This window comes from Lissotriton helveticus, chromosome 6 (genome assembly GCF_964261635.1).
Source record: "Lissotriton helveticus chromosome 6, aLisHel1.1, whole genome shotgun sequence".
In the NCBI taxonomy this organism is placed as follows: Eukaryota; Metazoa; Chordata; class Amphibia; order Caudata; family Salamandridae; genus Lissotriton; species Lissotriton helveticus.
The window spans coordinates 1,092,393,750-1,092,417,660 of NC_136067.1; the positions used below are offsets into that span (position 1 = coordinate 1,092,393,750).

Consider the following 23,911-nt stretch of genomic DNA (forward strand, 5'->3'; position numbering starts at 1 on the left):
GCGAGACCTATTGCATTGCAGATGCTTGTTAATACTGAATTTGTTAATTTGCTTACATTTGTTTTGTATATGATTCTACAAACAATTTATTAGCTGACAATTTTTCTTTTTTGATAGGTATGGCTTATATAGCTCACCATTTGATCCCGTCCTCTTTGATTTGGAAATTAGTGGCTCTTCTTGTAAAAATGTACATAATAGCAGCATTGGTGTGCAGTCTGATGAAATTGATCTCTCAGATGTCCTTTCAGGTTTGTATTCCATGTTGCTAAAATATTGTAGACATATTTAGTCTATCATTTTTCTTTTTAATCCTAATAATGATCCTTCTACTTCAATGTGCATGTTATACAATTGATCCACTTCTCCCAGTTAAGGTTTGAAAACTTTTTAGATGATTACTGATTGGGAATTTTTCACATTGCAAGCAGTGCTGTTGTATAGGAACGTATGAACTGGTCATTACGCACAGTTGTACATAATTATTTTGGGCTTATTCATGTTTTGATGATACCACCTAGAATCCAGACAAGTATGTACAAGATAACTAGTTTATAAACAATACATACAGCGCAAGCCATGTCTTAACTTGGGAACACTTAATGGCTTAGTGTGGACTCTTCCCCTGCCCCTGAAAGGTTGACAGTAGTTGTGTTCAGCAGCTGTTCAGGAATCTCATTTTTTTATTGATGGAGGTTTTGAAAAGCAGATATAGTTTTCTGGAGAAACCATCTTTGGTCCTTCGTCCAGAGGGAGTAGAGCCAAGACCTTCTTGGATATGTTTCAGATACAGAGTTTCCTACATTAAGGTAATCTCTCAGACTTGTTGTGGATATCTGAGAAATAGACTTCTCTGACCATGGATTTAGAAGAGAATCTAAGATGGAAGTTTGGCACTTTATTTATGCAGTTGATTTTGTTGAAGGACTTCCTCTCTTGAAGGTTCACAGGCTTCATTCTCCCCGTCATGCAGAAAATCCTTAGTACATAAAGAGTAAAAACTTCAGGCAGGAATACTAATGCAGCTCTTACAATTGTGGCCCATCCACATTTTTTTGGTCTGGTTTTCTTGAAGACCTGGCGTCAATAAGATTCAGGCTCCGCTCCTAGACATCTATTTTTCTTGACAGCTTTCAGGAGGAAGTCTTTGGTTTCAGATCTGCACAGTTCTCTGCCAAAAGCCAAAACCTTCAAAAATAAACATCTATTTTTTTAAATCTGGGTATTTCTTCTTCTCCTATAGCTCTGCTAAATGTTGTTGTTTTCTAGGTAGTGGAGGCTACCTTTTTCCACAGTCTACACCTGCAAGGTAACCATGCCAAGTCTACAACAGCCCAAAATAAATCCATACATATTCTGGGGATTGTTATTGGACACTCAAGAGGCTTGATTGCTTCTTTTTGTGGAAAGACAGCCTTCCGTCATTTTAAGTGCCTTAATCAACAATGCATCTTGTATCTTCCTGATGCCAAGTTCACACCTCAATTTATGGGTTCTCTTCAGCAGTGCCTAGAAGATATATGGTAACAATACTTCCAGAATTGATTTGGCAGATGTACTTTAATAATAGCAGCTGGGTGATCCTTCCCAAGATAAGTAAAAAACCTGCAGAAGAGTTTTCTTTTTCACCATGAAATCCTGATGAAACACTTGTGATACGTGCCTCTGATGGCTTGTAATTCAGACTTTCCCGTGTGACAAAGCAATTGTGAAATTCATTAGAGATTAGGGATTCAAGGTCTGACCCTAAGTTATTCCGAAGCAAACAGCTGATTGTAACATGCATTAGGGAGTATTTAAATATTTTAAAAATTCTTCATAGACAAAACTAAGGAATTTATGAAGCGCAAACAGCTTCTTGTAGTCTGAGCCTAAGGGCAAGCTTTATCAAAACAGTGCAAAGTTAGAATGTTGCTTTCATTAAGGCTTGCCATAAGAAAGCAAAGCAGCTATTCTGAAAAAGTATCGGCTCTGCCAGAGGCAGGTCTTCACCATCTCTTCATCTGACTGCATCTCTTGCAGAGATATGCAAGCGAACCTCCTGGAAGATGTTGTGCACGTTTGTGAAGCATTATTTAATACCTCTTCCGCCAGTGCCACCACCGCAAACTGCCGTCAGATCTATACCAGTAATCAGGGTTATTTCATCAATATCTTTGTAAAACGAATGTGTATAACCATTGCAGATATAGTATAGGGTGGCGTTGCATGCTGCAAATATCAACAAGATTTTGATGTTGATGGTCTAGTTGAGCAGTGAGTGATTTAAGCATTATTAATGTCTTTGCTGAAGCAATGTTACTCCCACATTTCCAGTTAAATACTACTTGCAATTCTATTTAAAGTCCTAGGATTTTTAAAGATCTAATGCTGGAGAATAAATAAAGTTGCTTGCTTGTTACTGTGGTTTTCCACAGATTCACATGCAAATTACTACCCTCTCCTGTATGCTGTTGCAATTTACAATTACCACCCAGGGTGAAGCTTGAGGCCAAATCGTTGGTTTCGAGACACAGTCCAAAAATTATGTGAATGAATTGCCTGCAGTATGATGTTTTATTGTTTCTATATGTACTGGGTCTTCAGATACAAAGTATTCCCTACTTAAAAAGGAGAAGTATCCAAAGCTTGTGAATGTATCCAAAGGTCTGGAGAGCTAACTTTGCAAGTACGTAGTTTTTACATCTATGATCTGGTGTGCCAGAGGGTAATATTAGCTGTTGGAAATGCAAAAAATGTATGTCAATCTTGTAAAGCATAATGCAGCCTGCAGTCTCTCTCTGTATGAAGATTTTGCTTCTGTAATATGTGAGTGTCATTGGGTAAATAACACAGGGCGGTTAAATGCATGCCCCTCTGTTTCATTATGAAACATACTCCTCTAAGATTATGTATGTAAACCAGCATTTTAAACCAAGACTTCTAGTTAAAAATAATTCCTTGAATGCCAGTAAAGTCCCCCAGGCCTCCAACACTTTGATAAGGATATGCTTCTCATCAGCAAACCACAGAGCGTGATCTTTTACAGCTGAAAGGAGTAACAACACTGTACAGACCAAATTTTACCTAACGTCTGTAGTCAAGATGTCCTCTTGTTCCAGAGGTCACGTCAGTCTTTGGGCGCCTTAAATGCTATGATGCATCCTTTTAATTCATGTGGAACTTAACCTACAAGAATCAATTTGTGTGGGCATCTGTAAACTTATTGAAAACACTTTGAAATGATCATACAGTCCTGTAACACAAACCTTAACTTCTTTCTCGTTTCCCTCTGAGCCAAGACTTGTGATTGCATCCAGCGTCATTTGCAAGTTCGGGGGGAGTGCTTTCTGATCCGGAACGTGTGGGGCAGAAGTTGCAGGAAGCCTTTCTCTCGGTCTAGACGTACTCTTAATAAAGTGCTTAGCTTAGTTGAAGTCAGTTTGCTCTCTTTTCTTCCATGGACTCATAACTGGTGACGAGTAACGTACCATTTTGACCAGGAGGAGCGTTGCTGAACGACCCAATGTGAAGCGCGCTAAACCAGGATCGGTGTGTCTACTAGAGCTCAGATCAGTGTGCGGTGGTGGCATGAGGTTTGCATAGATTTTGATGTTTTCCCCTGAATTACCCACAATTTTGGAAAATCTTGTTTTATAGGCTCCAACCTTTGCTTTGAGCATCCCAGTGAGCTGTGGTATTTGCCTTGTTGCTTGACAAGTTTCTAATTCCTGCTGCCAGACAACTGTTTAGTTGTAGGAACTCTCCCGCGTTGTTGGGGATATCGTGTCGCCGCATCACGTAATCACAAGGGCTCTGCATGCCAGCATCTGTGTATGAAAGGTATCCGGTGTATTTAAAGAGATACGCTTGTTCTACTCGGAGTATGAATAAATAACAATTTGCCATCTCATCATACAATGTTTAATTTAATGTTTTCTGGAGTATTTCAAAATATATGTTTGTGCTATTTGTGCTAGGCAGGATATAAATACCTTCTGGTTTCCCATTAAAGGAGACTTTGTTGAATTGAACATTTTGTTCTCTGTTCTAGGACTATATAAGGATTCCTGGCACCTACATATTTTTTTAATGTCCCTGGTGAACCAGTTATACCTTGGGATAACTGTAAGGAGTGTTTTGAAGCTGATATTAAGGCTGTAGGGGGTTATTTTTTTTTACAGCAGCCAGAAAGTTGGCCATGTTAAACCATTGTCTTGGTGCCGAAGGAAATAAAAGGAATTAAGTGTGGAAAGTTTCAAGTTCCTTAAAAGGTGCCAGGTGAATCTGGAAAGCTATGTTGCCAGTTTGCATTCACTAGTGTCCATTTGCAACTAGAAAGAGTTCCATGACGAAATGCTTGGAATTCAATTGGTGTTAAAAGCTAATGATAAAAAGGTGTAGGGAAAATGATTGAACACCAAAAGTTTAACCTTGCAGATGGTGGTAGATATAATTAAATGAGGTGTCTACAAGTGAAGACTTGAAGTTGGTGTCCAAGGGAAGAATTAATAATTGTTCAAAAACAGTTTCCAAAGTTTAAGAAAGAGGATGCTATGGGGACATCGACTAAAGTTGGGGATACAAGCAATGTGACTTGCTACACATTGGGCTAAAGAGTCATTTGGCAACTGATGATTTTTGTCTTGCTATAGGCTAGATATGCAGGAAATGCAAAATAAAGGGACATTGTGCCAGGATATGTTGGGGAGGAATGGGTAGCATGAGGAAAACTAAACATGCAGTAAGTTCTATAGAGGGTTGTAGTGAAGAGAGTATGTATCTGGATGCAATTTTGCAGGTGTAAAAGGTGGGAAGTGTCAAGGAAGATCATTCTATTTGCTCAATCAAGCTTGATGGCAAATGTTTGATGGGGGATTCTGTGGCCAGGTATACACTCATTTGAGAAGAGTATTTAGAGTAATTCCCACATCATCCCGTCATTCCTCCAGATGTAAAACTGTCAGCGTATAACAATAAACCCATAGATCTGTTGGGATTCCTTGAGGCTCAAATAGAATTCCAAGGGATCGAGATGAAGGTTCTTTCTTACTGGGATGGCCATTGCAAAGAAATTTGTCCAGGGAACTTGACCCAAACCATCTTGATCAAGTTTTGGGTGTGCCATCTAGCATATGCGAGGTGAGGAGGACACCTGTCTAAGATGAGCATCCTTTGGTGTTCAAGGATTAGTTAGGGGAGCTCAAAGGGTTCAGTCACAAAATTGTACAAAGGACAGTGTGTTTCCCAAGATCTCTCTAAGCGTCCTAATGTTCTTTTCATTTTGAGAGGGCCCTTATGCAGAGAGCTGCAGAGGTTGTGTGATAAGGGAACTATTTAGGAGATTGAGGCATCAGAATTGTTGACACTCATAGTGCTAGCCAAGAAAAGCAATGGAGAACGCAGTCTTTGTGTTCATTTAAGGGACTTGAATGCTGCCATTCGGGTTGACGGGCATCCTTTGCCCAATTCTGGTGAAATGTCTACTATCAAGGGAGTTAAGATTTTTACCACTCTTCGTCTCTCCTCTGCGTAGAACCAAATTGTGTTACACTCTGATTCTCTCCCATTGACATAATTTGTCACACTAGAAGGTGCCTACAGGTACAAGCGCATGCCGTTTGATGTCCACCTTCGCAGTGTTTCCTAGAGCTATTCATCATCTTTTCAATGGTTTTGCCCATGATACATAATTTTAACATGATATTCTGGTGTTCGGGGTAGACGTTGTTGAGCATGATCATTCCTTGAAGACAGTGTTGGAGATTTTGCAATGGAGTGGGTTGACAATAGAGAAGGAAAAGTGTAAGATAAGAGTAAATGGAGTTGTGTATCTGGGGCATTGGATTGATGAGAGGACCCTGACGTAAAGCATTATATTAGGGAATGTCTGCCTTGTGTTTGGAGCGACAAGTCTCAGGTCACCGAAAACTGTGAAATATCCCTCTGTTGTTTTGTACAAATTGGATAGTCTATGGAAGAAATGTGTTATCACATGCCCAGTGAACGTGTTTGGTTAGTGTCACAAATGCGCCATCGTGATGGTAGATTATTTTTCTGAATGGCCTATGGTGAAGTTCATGGAGCAGGTCCCTACTAGTGTGATGATTGATTTTTTTTTTATGATGTATTTGACAAGGTATGAATGACTGAGGCAGTTGTTTCTGACAATGGTGTACAATGTGTCTCTGAAGAGATGCATATCCGGTCATCTATTTACTATCCTCAAAGCAATAGTTTTGTTCAGCGGTGGAATAGAACTCATAAGGATGGGTTTCAACTGGCTTTGACAAGTGAAGGTGGTGAAGAAAAGCTGCGAGGAAGTTGACATGGGAATATCACTCAACGCCCCACACATTCTGGATCGGAACACTCCTTCTCCATCTTCCAAATGACACTTGATGCAACATTTGCTGCGTTGGGTTTATGTTTTTTTATATAGCGGTGTACATCCATAAAATGCTTTTGTGCCCTGATGAAACTAGAAATATTTGTGAGCTACATTCAATGTTATTTGTTGAACGCCAGGTTCTGAGATGCTTTTAAAAATTATTTCTGATCATGTACAAATCTCACAGGGTGGTTGTTTGAAGCAGCATGGCCACTGTAATTAATGCTTTCCCCTTTCTGACTGCTTCCTGTTAATGAACACACTCAACAACGTATAAGTGGAAAAATAGAGGGAATGACTGGGCATATACTTGGGGAGCTTGTTCACAAGAAAAGTTGTTAATTATAGACATTACTGTGAACAGTACGGAGTTAAGCACTCTTGCCTGAAAAAAGTTTAAAATGTAAGCACTCTAAATCCCCTTTCTGATTTAAAAACAAAAAAACAGGCAGATAAAATAATCCGGGACAAGTTGTCCCTACTGGTTGTGGACATTACGTACCCGTGTTTTCCTTAAATTCTTCCTCAGTCCCTCTATTCTGTTTTCTCACACCAAATTTGTTTGGAGGGCTCAAAAATCTCCCTGTTTAGAGAAACTTTAAACCTGCTACATTATTGTGCTAAGACATGTCCACCTTTCCTGCAAAGGTACTGGGCCGCCCCACACCCATAGCTTTTCTGTTGACCATGTATAGAATCTCAGCCTTCTGTAGTCCCAACCTTCATTTGCAGGGCATCATGTAGAATAGGCTGCCATTGTGATAGCTGGTGTGCAAAGTTCTGAAGCACCATCAACCAACCTACCTTATTCAGATGATGTATTTGAAGCGGCTTTAACGTTTAGAGCTCTGCAAAAAAATGAGCACGAAAATCCTTGGAGAGTCAAAAGCAGCAATTTTGGGCTTTGCTAAGTAAAGGTGATGTGGAGAATGATGCATAAGGTGCATTGAAAATGTTGTTTTTCCTGGTTGTTAATGAAGATATTTTTATGATTTAAACTTAAATTTCCAGAACCAGCTTCTCAGGAAGAGGTAGTTCGGAATGGTCAGTACAGATGTTTCAGACACTGGAGTTAAATGATGTCTCTATGTCAAGGACACATTTCATGTGCCTGGAAAGCGCTGCCTTCTGTGCATAGTTGCCGCACAGCATTTCAGATTAGAAGCTTAGTCCTTTGGCACTGCACTGCTGTGAGTGCTCACTGAAGTGACTTCTGTCTTTGCAGGCCATGCTCAGTGGTCAAGTACCCTGCATTGAATATTTTCTTATAATAGTGATTTCATCCAGTAGGTCTCATTCATGACTGCAAAGCATCTGTGTCTCACCTTAGTTTATAATAGGGGTGTCCAACATCAGTCCTTCCGAGCTAGATCTATAGCAGATTTTCAGCCAGTGCATGAGGAGGCTGCACAGTAGATGTAGGCTTTGTGAATAGTAGCCATTCTTGGAGAGGTCCAAGTGGCTCCAGCCCCCTGGAGGATGAGAGTTGGGACAGATGGCAACCCAGTCTGGGCAGCCCAGCAGCATGGCTGGAAGGGAGGGGCAGCCATTTGTTTGGTGCCCGTGCACATTATGAGCTTGTTACATCAATGTTGTTGGCTCAGTTGTCTGGCTTGATCCTACCCCAGGGCTTATTCCTACCCTAGGGCTCCAGCCTCCTTGCCACTGCGTAAGCGGCAGCAGTGTTTGTGCTCCTTCTTCAACCCTGATCCTTGAATCTATGGCACCTGCAGTGCTTTCTCGTTAGCGCCCCATTGTTCCTTGACCTTTAGTCCCTTGAGAGCCATGCACTTCCCCTCCGCTGGGTTGTTGGTGATGGGTTGTTGGTAGGCATGCTTAAGTACATGTGGGCTGAGATAGGCCACCATCGGGGAAGATGTCAATCAGGGCTATGGCTTGCCGCGCTAAATAATGTGGAAGAAAAAAAAGAGTCGGAGCTGCAGTCAAACATTTTACAGAAGGAGAATAAAAAAGGAGAGCTAGATGTACCATAACACAGAGTGGGAACACAAGGGTAATCACCCCTGAAGCAAAGTCCTTTAATTTTAAATTTGAGACATGCATCCAGGGAAACAAAAGTGGAAAGAGGTGCCAAGATTGAGACAATTCAAAATTGACTAATAAAAGACTAACAAAGTCTTACCTCATCATTTAGCCAGTTATTAGAAATATCACAATTCTCTTGAGGAGGGAAATAATTACAAGTGTGTGAAGTACCAAAATATCGACAAAATGCAATTTAAGTCCTACGTCAGAAAATGAAACCACACAGACCATATAAAGACAGGAACAGTAAAACAGCTTTAATATCTTCGCAACTACAACAAGCATCTGCAATGCAATAGGTCTTGCATTTACGTGACTTTGAGCTATTGACATTGTAAATGACAATGTCTTTTATTTATGTTTTCTTTTTTAAAACATAAATAACAGGCATTGTCATTTACAATGCCAAGAGCCTAAACTCTCGCAAATGCGAACACTGTAAATCACCTATTACACAGACATACCTGGAGTGGGAGGCAGGATTATCCCCATTCAATACCCACAGTAGCCATCAGTGCTGTGCACTCGCAGGCACGATGGAAGCAAGCTTCACCATCCACCCCAGCCTCTGTCCCTCCATCCACCCCAGCCTTTGCTCCTCTATCCTCTCAGAGCAAACACAGTGCCTCTTGTGCACAAGAGCTGTGGATGGAGGACTGAAAAGCAAAGTAAAGCAAAAGCACCAGGTGAATGATTGTTTAGGAATATGATGTGCATAGTAATGGAGACCTCCCAAAAGAGATTTGAGTGTTTCCTTAGCTAAGACACTCAGTGGTTCGGTGACCCCGATAATAAGGAGAATCATGTCATAACACCAGGCTGCCCAAACGCTAAGAGCCCTACTAAGTATATGCAATCATAAGTAGCAATACTGCTTGTAATAGAAACATGTTTGCCCCTAGTCCATGAGCGTTGAATAACCTCTAAACCAATTCACAGCGGAGCAGCCTTATACTGGGGTTACTAGGCCCATCGCTGTAGCGCTTGCTATTGATCTCCTGCTCATTTGCGGGGCGCTCCATGCTCAAGCCACTCTTATCATGTAGCACTGTACCAGTCAGTGCTGTCCAAATTGTTATCCTATGTGAGTTGGAGCTGTGGAATACAATGAAGAGATGCAACCATCTCTCGCTTTTTGTGAGGGGTGAGTGGGTGGAGTAGAAAACAGAACAGGTGACCAGGGTTACACAACATACAAACACATGCACGATACCACGGTCCTTTCACACACTTGCTTGCACCATCCCAGGGCGCCTACCACGGATCCGAAGACGGGGCATGCATTCATCCTGCCCTCACCCAGTGGCAGATCTGACTCCATCATGCTTCGTGTCCTGGTCAGGGTTATTATGAGACGCCGTACAAATATTACAACACTAGGAAGATTCTTGCATCCCAGTTCTTAATGTAGCGGTTATGGCACTGTCAATCATACACATTAAGTGTAGGTTACGTCACTGTAGTTATGGGCTTAATTAGCACGGCACCCACTTCATGAACGCCGAGCTTCGCAAGCCTTTCTTTTAGCGCGGCTCCTATGCAACTGCCAGGCAACAGATCCTGAAGAATTATGCCTATTCAGCGAGGGTCAGGCAGTGTTGAAAAGTAAACAGTGGGCCCGGCGCCTACCTTTGTTCAGATGAATTGGCAAACTATCCCTGTTGAGTTGAGGAAAAGCATCTTTTATGGCGTGCAGTAGCAAAGGTTGATGTTCGGTATCAGCTGCACACCGTACGGGGCAGGTGAGGTGTGAATAGTATCACCGGAGCGTATTCTAACTTCTAAAATGTGGTCACAATAAACACAGACACTTGTGGGGAGTGCTCAGTTAAAATGAAGCCCAGTAGCTGAGAGCCGGGTGCCACGTCAAATGTGAAATGCTCATCCGGACACGCACATGTCAAGCGCGTGGTGGAAGCGTGTGAGCCAGAGGAGACTCCATGCGTGCGCCACATCGCCTGTTCATGCGCGCACATGGTTTGTCTCCCTACGCTCACTAAAGCCACAACAATAGAGTCTCGCCAATCGAAGCAGTACATGCGCTGCGTTCGCTAGGGCGAGACCTAAAAATGAATGGCAGCAAGCAGTTATGGAAAATTTCAATGAAGTGAAGCTGGACAAGAACTCTTGCAGATAACGTTAATAAAGCACAGACGATGCAGGCAATGTTTAAGCCTTGGCAAATCTACTAAACCACAAATCACTAATGCAAAACATGGAGGAAAAAATAAATCCAAGCACAAATAATGAGACCACAGCATCACTAGTTAACTTTTTCCAAAAAGTTCCAATAGTATAGTTCATTCCTAGCCCTAATTAAAACAACAGGGAAGCATTTCAGTGAACATAAGTCGTCCGGATGAGTTAATAGACAAACGAAAATCGAGCCCTGTTAAACAACAGTCATGACCAGGACAAAGGGAGCCTTTGTCTTGGGCTAATCAAGAGAAAAACAATTATGCATACTGATCCAGTAAATCATACGGTCCAACTTCACTGGCCATCAAAAGCAGGCGAGACACCTGACATTAAATCCCCAGTATCAATGATCTTGCCACCACAGAACATTGCAGAAAATAGCAAAGATTTGTTTAATGATGCATATAAAAAGAGTGTTGAAAAGACTACGAAAAACAAATAATAAAAATATCAGTCTAAAGGCCCTGAAAATATTGCTATGCCCATAAAATCTTTTCTCATATTTGAGAAAAACATACTGTGAAAACAGAAAGAAACAAATTAGCATGTGATTGCGACCACTCATCTGGTGGTTCAATATGGGTCCGAACTGCAAGTGAAAGCTTATGAAGTGTTGTCTTAACAAAGCAGACCCTTTGGTGAAATTGACGTACTAGCTATGTAAAAGGCTAATAAAACACCTGGAATAACTCTGAAGCAGGACCACCAGGAAACTCAACAACGCAATCCAGAGGACCAAACCGTGTAATTTTAAATGCAGAGGGTAGTAAAGATAAAATAAGCATATCATTCTTTTTTTCTTTAACCATAATATTATTCTAAGGGAAGACAGGACATCCTCAATCGAGAAAACATTGGTATATTATTAAAAGCACACACCGATTTAACACTCTTGAACAAAATGCATATTATCGCCGTAGCATGCCAACCACCACAATGATTGCAAACTAATTAATCAAGCTTTGTTATTTGGCTCTCGGAGTACATTGCAATGTATGTATATGCAAGAAAACACATTTTCAATAAATTGGGAATCAAAGTATCCAAATACTAAGAGACGGGATACCCAGAAACACTTTTGCTGAATCAGTCACAAAATGTACCACGAAAACCTGGTCACTAGGACCCTGTTCAAAAGCAGCAACAATAAGGGCAACATCATTACTAGAAAATGCTATTGGTGTGGAGAACCAAAGAACAACACAATACTGAACCTAATGATACTGTATAATCAAAGATCTGTCAGACTCTGCAGCATGAAATATGGCATAGAAAAGAAAAGATTGGCGCTGGCTATCTCTAGTATTAATAGCTCCACCATCGTCTATATAATTATGGCTTATGAACTGAGGAAACCCTAGACTCCTGGAGGGGATCTTACATGGGAACTTACCTGGGAACTACCGACTGATCGCCCTGCTGGATGATGAAGGTAAGAACTGTGCTGGCCTGCTATTACACAACCTAGAAGCCTGGGGCGCAGAACATAACATAACATAGTCCCAATTCGGCTTAGGCATGGGAACAAAAACAAACCTATTAGCAGTATCCATGCTCATTGAGAAGGCCTTTGGTATCCACTTGTATGCTTGGATCTTGGATTTTAAATTGACGTTAAACAAATTTCAAGAGCAGCCATTAGAAAATCCTGGCTAACTTTTTAAGAGCAGTACAATTACTCTATACGAACACTTGAGTGTTTGTCAAGATTAGAGATCGCCGCGCAGTTTCAGCAAAGACAAACATTGAGTGAATTGATTAAAGCATGGATTTGCTTTGGTGCTGCTTTCATTCAACCTTTATATTGCAGGCCTGCCAACTCCTCTTGAGTACCACATACACAGCCCCCGAAAATGGGGGGAAAGCAACTATGGGGGCTGTTATGCGCTGATGGCGTACTTTTGGTCAGTAAACATCAATTGGATTACGAATGCTATTAAGCTCTTAAACACATTATACAACAATAAACAAAAAGAAAATAAATCTGAATAAAAGATAAGCAGTAATCTTTGGAAAACCATTAATAAAAATTAAGATTTTGGACTGTGAATAAGATACCAATTGCTAAAGAAGCAGAGTGCAAATAGCTATGCATAATATTGGACAACCATGGCAATTTCATCACATGCTTATAAGAATTAAGTGTGCTCCCTATGGATTGTATTTATCACCCTTTTTAAGAAATTTGGGATCGATCATTACAATACATTCCAAGAGTCATAAGCACCAAACATCTCCTGAATATTACATATGGGTGCCAAGCACTATTGGGAAGTGAAGCAGATTTGCTTGATACAATTATCTGCAACTTATATAGACCGCGCTTTCGCCTCCCGAGAATGCATCACAAACTCAGATTACATTGGTATTTGCGTTGGTAAAACAAAGCCTCATACAACAAAGAACATTGATAAAAACATGCTTACAATTCAGAGCATAACACAAATAACCACTTGATCATCTTGTTTGGATCGAAACAGTGAACCCAGAAGAAAAAAATGCTTTGAGAATCTACTTCAAAAAAAGCTTTGGGAACTTCTTGTAAATTTCAGCTTATTTAAAAACTCACTGTGAGAAGTTGGCCTGATATATGATGTTCACTAGTTCTAGTGATCACCTTGTATCAGTCCAAACAACCCTTATGGTGATTGGTTGTAAGTCAACCTTATAGACCAGCTATCCTAATGGTAGCATGGACAAAACAGTCTTAGGCTAAACTCTTTTGGCATGTGAAGCCAGCTGTTTTACCACAATATAACCCCTTGAATATCAGATGAAAGGACACCACACAGGTTGTTATGAAAATAAACAGTATATTTATTAATAACAATCACCTCTGAACTCTTTATGAGATCAGAGGGCTAAGCACATGACAATCTCTTAGGAAAAATACGATAAGTTGCACGAAATTACAATGGTGCCCTAGGGGCACAACAATCCATATACTAAGTAAGTGGAATGTGAAAGTCGATAGAAGGTATGGAGCTGTCCAGAGGCTGTAGGATCGATGGGACCATGCTACACTAACTCTAGGAAAGCAATAAGAGGCCCACGGAACACGTGTGCAGAGTGTGAACTCACACGCGAGATGCGTAACAACGTCTATGGACAGTACAGTTCAAGTTAAAGGTAAGTACGGACAATCCTGACTAGTTAGGACTAAAACGACTGTGGAACTGGACACTAGGACAGTTAAACTACCCTTGAGCACCGAAATGCTCTCGTTACCTCACCCACGGGCTGCGGGTGCATAGGTGTCAAAGTGTGTCGGGTTCTCGCGTTGAAGTCTATGGAGCCTGGAAGAAAAGATGCTGCAGGCGACCAGGAGGAAGATGTCCGATGCGATCCAAGGGTGGATCGGTGAAGAAGAGGACCTGAAAGCAGAGGGGACAGTGTTCAAAGTCACTAGCCAGTGACCGGTGTGGAACCAGGAAGGAACCAGATGCTGTCGTCGCGATCAGGTGAAGAGTGGACGCTTGACTCTGCAGCCACGTGGACCAGGAGGTGTCTTCGACGACCAGGATGGGGGCACGAGCTGTCCCACGCAGGCTCTCGCTGTCGGCGTTGTCAGATCCGGGATTGGAGTCAACAGGCCTTGGCAAAGGAAACCCACGCGGTGAGTGGAAAAGGCGTCTGATGCGGACTAGGAGAGTCCGGGATGCCCCTCTTTTGGAAGGGAGCAAGGGCCAATCTGGAGCAACCAGACCAGCAGTGAAGATTTCAAGGTTCGTCGTCTAGGAGGCCACTAGCCAGCCGGCTAGTGACCAGACAAAGCGTCGAGCAGCAAACAAGCAGAAGGGCCCCACGCAGATCTCGTGGAAGCTGGAGGGCTGATCTTCGGTGTAGGGGCTGCTTGGGGCTGGGGCTTCTCAATCCCCAAAGCACTTGGTCGAGTTTACCTCGGGAGTCGTGCTGGAAGCGAAGTGCAGTTTCTTTCAAGATGGCCGGTCTCACGTGTCTCGTCGCACCCACGGGTCTCAGCTTTGCTGCAGAAGTGAGTTGAGGTCGGAGAGGTCTGGGAATCCGGGTCTCGTCGGGCTCTGAAGTCTGGATCCTCGAGGGAAGACGACAAAGTGAAGCCGCTGGATGCTTGATGGTGCCTGCAGTTGCAGGGTGGACACTCCTTGCCCACAAGGGAGATTTCTTCAGTCTTCTGTGGAGCAGAACGTCGAAGTCCAGAGTTTCTTCTTGTAGAGTAGTTCAGGATTAATCTAATCTGGAATGGGACCAGCTCCTACCTTTATCCTGCGAAAGGGGGCTGCACTACTGACTAGGTCCCTCCCCTGGGTGGGACCAGGAAGGGGGGTGGTTACACCCCCTATCCTTTGTCCGGTTTTCGCGCCAGAGCTGGGGCTGGAGTGCCCCAGCAACTGGTTTGAACCGGTGTATACACAGGGCACCTTGTGTGCCCCAGACATGTCTCATTCCTTTCAGGCCTCCCTACCTCAATACACAAAATCCTGTCTGGGGTGGTGCTAGCACCTCCCAAGGCAGGAAACCCTTTGTCCAAGCCTCCCTTGCTGGAAGGACTCCCAGCAGCAGGAGGTTAGACTTGTGTCTGTGGTGGCAGCATCCATTTTGTGATGCCAAGGCTCGAGTTAACTTTAACCGGGGTTCACAGTTACATACATGTCGTGCCCCTCTAGAAGGGTGGAATGCTACCCCCGTCGCCAGAATTGGCGAGGGGGTAGTATTCCAATTCGTATGACACCTTACTCGACATGTTTTGATAATGTTATACAAGAGTTAGCATTTAACCGCGAGGTTGATAATGCACTTAAGAGTATATGGTATAGCGTTATCATGGAATAGCTATTAGGAATTGGGTCCGCCAGCTGCAGACGGGCTCAGCTCATGCCAGAGCACCATCTCACATAATTCCAAGCACTCTGCCTTCAGGATTGATAAGGCCTGCCAATAGAGTGACTGATAGGAATATATGTGTCCATTTTAGGGTTAGATATAGGTATACTATATCTATAGCAAAGGGTGATTACACCACCTTGCCCCAGCTGTCTTGCAGCCAGTTGTGTCAGTTTTGGATGGCCAGCCAGGGGTGGCATAATACATGCTGCAGCCCCTGGTAGGCCCTGGGTACACCTATGCCCTGGATGCCTAAGGTACTCTGTACAGGGACTGATAAGGTGACTCAGTATCCAATTAGATATGTACCTAGGGTACATGGAGCCCATTTTAACTGAGAGAGCAGGAGGCCTGGGGTCCTGAATAGCAGGATCCCAGGCCAACTAAGTCAAAAACCAGCAAAACACTAGGCAAAACGTTGGGGGTAACCATAGTCAGATATCCACCTTCCTACACTCGCTGTGCAAAAGTTTGAAATTCATGTTGTGTCTTCCAGATAAAAATGACTTTTGCCAACATTAGCATCATAGAGGAATATTCATAGATATGTAACTAATGATTGACAGGCCTGCCAAAGCAAACTATTTTCAAAACACTTGAAACATAAAGTAATGCCTTACAGAGCTTTAGAATATTTCTAACAGATGGTTCAATTCCACCCTGGATTAAACCACTGGATAACTCTAAGTCAGAAACAATCCTGCACATTCTGCCTACATGCCCTTCCTTGGCAGGAGAACTGGGATGCATGCTTTGCGTCCTATTCAACCAATGGTACTCCGTACCTACGACAGGTATGAATTCAATATTTAAACAGAGAAAACACTCCACTAAACTTAAGATTTTCAAAATTCATCACACAATCAGAAAAGTCATTTGCACAAAAGTGATTCTCACTGAATCTCTGGAATCGGATAGGAGAACATCAAAGTAACTTGTGATGTCTAAAACCTCTATAGCTCTCTCAATCACTTGGCGCAGGAACTAAAATGAGTAGTCTGTGAAACATTGGAGAATCCCAACAAATAGGCTAAAATGGTCCTATTTGAAAAAGAACAATGCTAGATATATCGCCTACAGACACATAAAGTGGGTCTGAACGATGAAATCCCTTGGCTGGCCCTTAATAAATAATAGAGTGGCTATACATCTATTATACATAATGTACACTCCTGTGTGACACCGTCACATGAACTAATCTATACACCATCTGCACTATTGATCTCACCTTAGCGACCAGTGTCATGTTTTGTTACATTTGTTTAAAACTCCATGATCTCTGTACCTACCTTTTATCATTTTGCACTAGGAACACCAGCATAAGATTAACCCTATAATGTATTACCTTTATTAGTGAGAATGAATGACCTATGTACTATATAAACTCTTTGGTGAGAAACCGACTCTGTAGTATTAACATTGATATTTATTTTCTAACACATTACTTGGTGCTCATATATTGCAGTGCCACTTTAGGGCCCGCTTATAATCTTTGGTGGTTATCTCGAGGTGTTCTGATCACACCTTTTCTCTGGGATTGATTACTTTTTTTTGTTTTACTCTTACACTTTGATACTTGCCCTTTTACTGCACCTAAGAGTTTCAATGTTGTGTTTTTCCCAAAAACATCCAATAATGTTGACAGGCTTGCAAATGGACATTGACACTACAGCACACACAGAGCCTTATTTGAACACACTAGTTTGTCATTTTGACCTCTTCCGACAGACCCAGACCCCAGAATGTAGAGATTGGAGGTTCTGTTTGGTACAACCGCTGGATAGAACCATTGACTAAGTGCGGGCAGCCACAAGGAGAGGACGCTTACTTTTTGAATGTTCCTCATCTCATTTTCCTCTTAAACTCTTTGCATTTATATTTTAATTTTATTTTTAAAGTTTTATGTAGCTCAAACATGACCCCTGGGGGTATCTGAGCACCTTTACAGATTGGCAGTCACGAAGGTACAGGATGTAGTAAAAGTAAACCAACCGGTCAAAATACAATCATAACAGTTAAATATAGACAAATATAAACAAGCAAGCCATAGGGTGCCTGGGGGGCTGGGGATCTAGCTCAGAAATTTCAAGAACAGTATCGCTTTAACGTCTCTTTTGAAGGAAGCTGTGGAAATATTTAGTCTGATTTCAGGAGTCAGGGAATTCCAAATTCTCTGTGCAATACCCGAAAATGCTCGGTTGTAGGTTTTCTTTTTATGGAATTTCTTTGGCTTGAGCAGTAAATTAGTGGAGCCCTTAAAGGATCTGGAGCCCCTTAGAGAGCTCACGTTTGTGTCCAAGGAATAATGAAGTGTTAAAATGTGGGTCATGCATTCCATTTTTAGATGTATCCTTGCTTCATATGGGGGCTACTTTAGTGACTTCAACTCAGGCTTGATGTGATTGTTATGTTTTGAGCCTGTAGTGAGTCTTGCAGCATAGTTGAGAGTAAGTGGAGCTATCTTCGATCTGGGATGGCCACAGAGGGTTGCGCTTCCATAACCCAGTTTAGAGATCACTAGGGCTTGCACCAGCCTTGAAGACGTTGTTGGGTAGGAACGTTTTTATTTTCCTGAGGATGCTCAATTGGAAGTTTGCTCCTTTTGTTGAGAGCACTAACGTGCTTCTGCATGATTAGACGCTTATCTAGCATTATTCCGGAAGAGCTTGTGGAATCGATGTTTGGAATGCAGTTGAGAGATGTTAGTTGATGCATCCATTCTTCGATGTCTGGAGACTGTTTGGACGGGGCGATTAGGAGGAATTCTGTTTTGAGATTGTTTCATTTCAGGTGATTAAGGATTAGCCAACTTTGCGTTTTCTGAAGTGCTGCATTGAGGGACCCGATGTCCTCTGGAGAGGAGACTTTCGGGTACAGTTGGTTATCATCGGCATACATGTGATAGTAGATGACCATTTCAGAATTTCTGTTAGAGGCTCCATGAACAGGTTGAAGAGAGGGGTTGAGAGCGTGGACCCCTGTAGCACCCACAGAGTGAGCAGTGAGGGATTACACAGAGGCTGATTCACCTTGAATCTTTGGGTTCTTTTGTGTAGAGATGAGGAAAACCAGTTTGGCACAGTCCCCGATATCCCCTTTCTCTGTTCCAGTAGATCGATTAGGTTGTCATATTTATGGTTTAAATCTTTTTATTGGTTTCAACAAGCAGAAAAAGAAACATAGGCAAGCTGCTCCATTAATAGTACATAGAATCCCAACAGGGCTCAATGAATTGTATTACCAAAGGCAAATAGCAAGGAGCGGGCCTGCAAACAGGAGACGGACAAGAACCGCCCAAGGTAAAAAAAAAAAAAAAAAAAGATAAAGAAAGAACCCCCACCTGCCCCCTATTCTCCCCCCCCCCCTTCATCCACCATAAATTAAAAGGAAAAAAGGGGAAAACTCGGGAACTAGAGTGCTGCTCTCAAAGCTCTGTTTGGGGTGGCTTCCGGGGTGTAGCATCCGGAATTGGTGTATCTGGGAGACGAAGGAGGCATAGATACCTGGGACATGTCACCTCCCGGAATTCTTCCGTTAACAGTGTGAGAAAAGGTTGCCAGAGCTCTGGAAATTCGGACCCCCTACCGCCTCTGTCAGTGTAAGCTTCTCCATGCCCAGCACCAGCCATAGTCTGTGGAGCCATCCGGTAAGTGTCGGGGGTTGAGTGGAGCGCCAGTGGGCCAGGATATTCTGGGTCGCTGCTCCCAATGCAATAGCGATCAGGTGGCTTCTACGGGATTTAAGGGGGTATGTCAATGGATTGGGTAGGCCCAGTATGACATATTATGGAAAACGTGTAATCTGCGTGTCGAGGTGTGCGTCCACCTCGTCTAGGACTTGAGTCCAATAGGCTTGTATGACCTGACAACTCCAGAGAATGTGTTCTAGTGTGCCCGCCTCCCCGCACCCCCTCCAACAGAGGTCGCTTCTGCTTATGTCGAATTGGTGAATGCGCTCAGGGGTGTAGTACCAGTATGTGGCGACCTTAGTGAGCGTCTCCGTGAGACCCGCATGGTACGCTGAGTGTCTAGTCTGAGTGTCTAGCCCTGTGATAAATTCCCTCCCATTCTTTGTGGCTCAAGGTTGTCAAATAACGGGGTAAGGGGTGCCGGGAAGGTGGTGAGTTGTTTGTAAACATTTGTGTGGTCCCAGGAGTCCAGAATAGTGCTCGTGATGTGAGAAGCATATAGGTTCAGGGGTCTGTGTTGTCGGTTTAAAAAGGGCACCCCTTGGAGAGGTCGACCTGCTACCGCTTGATCCTGGAACAGCTAATACTTGGCGGATTCAAGGCATTGCCACTCCACCAGGTATCTAAGTTGAGACGCATGGAAATAAAGCTGAATGTCAGGGATTCCCACCCCTCTCTTCTCTGGCGGCAGGACCGCCATCTGATGGCGGAAGCGTGGTTTATGGCCATGCCATATAAAGCGCGATAGATCTGCCTGCGTTTTCTGGATCCAGCCCTGCGGGGGTCGGATAGGGAGAGTCTGAAAGAGGTACAGAATTTGGGACAGGACAGTCATCTTTACAGCTGCGATCCGGCCTAGCCAGGACAGAGTTCAGCGCTGCCAGCTATTGAGGACCGTACGGATACGTTTGCGTAGGTTGGAGTAATTAATGTCTGCCGTGACAGGGATGTTAGGGCCCAATTGAATCCCCAAGTACGGGACCACTGTCGAGGCCCATACCACTTGGTATTCCTCCCCTAAATGGGTGAGAGTAGTTGGCGACAGGGATATGCCCAGGGCTATGGATTTATCCATATTTATCTTGAACCCTGACCCAAGAGCAAAACTGTGTAGTTCAACAGAGAGGGCATGCACAGCCACAGTCGGGTTGGAAAGTGAGAGGGGTATATCGTCAGCGTACAGGCTAATAGTATGGGTATCACCCCCGAACTTCATACCCATGATAAGTGGATGTTTCCGAATTCTGAGTGCTATTGGCTCCATATATAGTGCGAAGAGGAGGGGTGAGAGTGGACACCCCTGCCTCGTGCTTCTCCCTATGGAGAACCGAGAGGATGTGTGGCCATTCACACGAACCGTTGCCCAAGGGGAACGGTAGCAATTTAAGATCCGAGTCCGTAGTTTCTCCCCAAAGCCGGCTTCCAACAAGACAATTTCCAGATAAGGCCAGTGCACCCTATCGAAGGACTTTTCAGCATAGATGGCCAGGAGCATACATTCCCTCTTGGTGCGCGACGCCTGCTCAATCAGGTGAAGGATGCGTTTGGTGTTCTCACTGGTTTGCCTTTGTGGGATAAAACCTGCTTGGTCAGGGTCGACCAGTTGGGTCATGAACGGAGCAAGGCGGGCCGCTATAATACTAGTGTATAATTTAAGGTCTATGTTTAAGAGAGAAATGGGCCGGTATGCCCCACAAGTCGTTGCATCCTTCCCTGGTTTGGGGATGACCACTATGTCCGCCTCCAGCATGTCCCTGGGAATGGCACCCTCTCGGTCGAATGTGTTGTACAGGGTCGCCAGGAACGGCGCCAATTGAGCACAAAAGGTCTTATAAAAAGCAGCTGAGTATCCGTCTGGTTCCAGTGATTTGCCTAGGTTAAGCCTGGAGATCGCAGATATAACTTCTTCCTTCTGAATCCTCCGTTCCAGATGTTCAGCTTGGGACTGTGTCAGAGAGGGCATATGGGCCTGAGCTATGTATTCTGCACTCTCTTAATTGTTTAAAGTGCCCCCAGCATAGAGACCGGCGTAGTAACCCCGAAACGTCTGCTATGGTTACATCTGCAGTTGTTAACTCTCCCCCTGACGTCTGGATCGCTTGGATCCCTTGTCACTGCCTAGCCTCGCTCAGTTTATTTGCGAAGAGGCGACCACATCTGTCCCCACCCACATAGTAGGAATGGCGAAGTCTGCGGGCAGCATATTCGACCCTGTCCTGGTCTAGGGCAGCCAACTGTTTGCGTTCCAAGCACAATTGTCGCCAGACTCGAGAAGCCCCCGTGCGCTGGTGCATCTGTTCCAATTCAGAGACCCCGTTTCGTGAGTTCAGCGCGCTTGTGCTCCCTCTCCGCATTATCAGCGACCGATATAGCTATAAAGACTCCTCGCAAAACTGCTTTCAGTGCTCCCCACTGTGTGGCTGGTGTAGTGTCAATGTTGGCGTTGTGCTCTAAGAAGTCTGAGATGGCCTTCTGGACTTGTTCCACTACAAGGGTGCGATGCAACACTGTATCTCGCAGGCGCCAAGGTCGCTGAGGGCGGGTCAAAGCTGGCAGCAGGAAGGAGGCAGAACTGGGGAATGATCCTAAAGAGAAGCTGTGAGGATATCAGTGTCGGAGACATGAGCCCTAAGTGAGGAAGAGCAGAGAAAGTAGTCTAGCCGTGCATACGTTTTGTGTGCCCCGTAGTAGAATGTATAGCTACGGGTGTAGGTGGTGCCAAAGATCGACTAACCCCAGCTCCCGAAGTCGGGTCTGCCCCTGGGTGGTGAGTACCCCTGCTTGGAGGGTTCTTTGACAGGACCGGTCTAGGGCATTATCAAAGACAATATTGAGGTCCCCCCCAATAGCAAGTGCCGATCCGTCGAGGCAGCTGCCTCACTGAGAGCCTGAAGGAGGAACTTAAGCTGCTTAACATTGAGGCATATATAGACCCTACCACGAATGTCATCCCGCCCAGGGAGAATTGATATGTAAGCAAACGGCCCCTTATATCCGCTTCTTTCTGAAGGACCCTGCACTGGAATGGCGGGAGACCAATATGGCCACCCCTGCCTGTTTGGAGGTATGAGAGGAGAGCAACTGTATCGGGAAAGTTCGGGATTTCAACCTGTGTTGGTCTTTAAAAAGGAGATGCGTCTCTTATAACAGGCATATGTCTGCTTTGGAGCTCTCGAGGTAGTTAAGGACCGACCGCCGCTTGATTGGATTGTTTAGGCCCCGAACATTGAGCGTAAGGATAGTAAGTGGAGCTCGTGTCATCCCAAAGGGTTGTGGTGGAGGGAACGCTGTGTGAAGTGTAACCTAATAGAGTAGATGAATGTCAATTGGGCGTCTACAGTACCTCGGTGCCGAGTAAGGACAGCGTCAGAAACAAAACAAAAAAAAAAGGTGGACGAGGGAACCCACACCCAGGACTATCCCCCCCAAGAAGGCATACACTTATTGAGAGTACAAACACAACAAGGGAGGGGGACACAGGAGAAAGGAGAATGTCCTGGAATATTGTCCGCCATCCCGGGTAAGCCACTAGGTCGTCATTGGGGGCTCGAGTTGCGACCGACCGAGGGGATCCTGGCTCCTCCCGCCGTCCGCCACTGTTCAAAAGCCAGAGCCGAGTCCAGCGAGTGACCCTTCAACCATCAGCTGCCTGTTCCTCCCCCTCCAGGGCCTCCGTAGCCAGCGCCAGGGCGTCTCACTGATTCTTAGCAATATCCGCTTTGTCTGGCTTCAGAAACCGTCTACGACGTCTCTGGCGTTGCCACCCGAGGGTGTGACCTCGGGCCCTGAGGTGCCGCTTTGGGTGTCATCGTCCTCAACTGGAAGTGCCAGTCCTAGGAGGCGACAGGAGTCAACAAGGGAGTGCATCTGGTGCAGCTTGCCATTGAGGCGAAATATGAGTCTAAATGGGTGTCCCCAGGAATATTGGATGCCCTGCTGCCTTAGGTGTTCCGTCACGGGGCGGAATTGTCTCTGGCGCTGTAAAGTAATCAGAGCCAAGTCTTCATAGAGATCCGGGTTGTGCCCCTTTCATGAGATAGGGTGGAGGGACCTTGCTTTGGAGAGGATAGTCTATTTGATCTTGAAATCCTGAAGGCATACCAAGATGTCCGCCGGTGGGGCATTAGGTGCACGTGGGGGGCCGACACGGTGCGCCCTATCCAGCATAACAGCCATGTCCTCTGGGGCCTCCAGGATGTGGCGAAAGAGGCCCTCCGTGAACGCAAAGAGGTCTGCTTTGTCTTCCACAGAATGCTGATGTTGTGTCTTCGAGACCCGTTTTCAAGGTCCTCAAGGTGTATCTGTGTGTCCAGATGCTGATCCTGGAGACGGAGAATCTCTTGTTGCAGCATGTTGAGTCGGTCGTGGTCACATCGCACCGTTCCTCCAGCGTGGCCACCCTTTCCCCCACACTGTCAACATCCCTGCGCATCTCCTTGAGCTCGGCCGTTAGTTCCGTTTTAACAGTCTGGATGTCTGCCCGGAGGGTGTTGAAAAGGGACTCCATAAAGGCTTTCGTGATGGGCTCGCTGCTCGCCTCTGGGGTGGTTTGCGGAGACGCCATCTTAGGCGCGATCGCCGTCGAGCCATTGCCGTCGAGCCAGGGAGTGTTCTACCAAAGATGTCTGTTTGAGCCTTTGTTTTTCGTGACCTAGCTGATGACATGCTCAGCAGTGTAGCAGTATGCGGAGATCTCCGACCTGCGCTGTGACGATGTGTTGAAGCCTTCCCCCGCACTCGCAGGA

General features: G+C 44.5%; 1 protein-coding gene across 4 annotated transcripts in view; it reads left to right on the top strand.

Moving 5' to 3' along the window:
- Positions 1 to 23,911, top strand: part of BIRC6 (baculoviral IAP repeat containing 6) — a 2,208,279-nt gene that overhangs the window by 593,531 nt on the left and 1,590,837 nt on the right. For all 4 annotated transcript variants that reach the window (XM_078648748.1, XM_078648749.1, XM_078648751.1 and 1 more), the window contains exon 22: positions 118 to 251. In XM_078648748.1, coding sequence (XP_078504874.1) covers positions 118 to 251 — 134 coding nt within the window. The remainder of the gene's footprint in view (positions 1 to 117; positions 252 to 23,911) is intronic.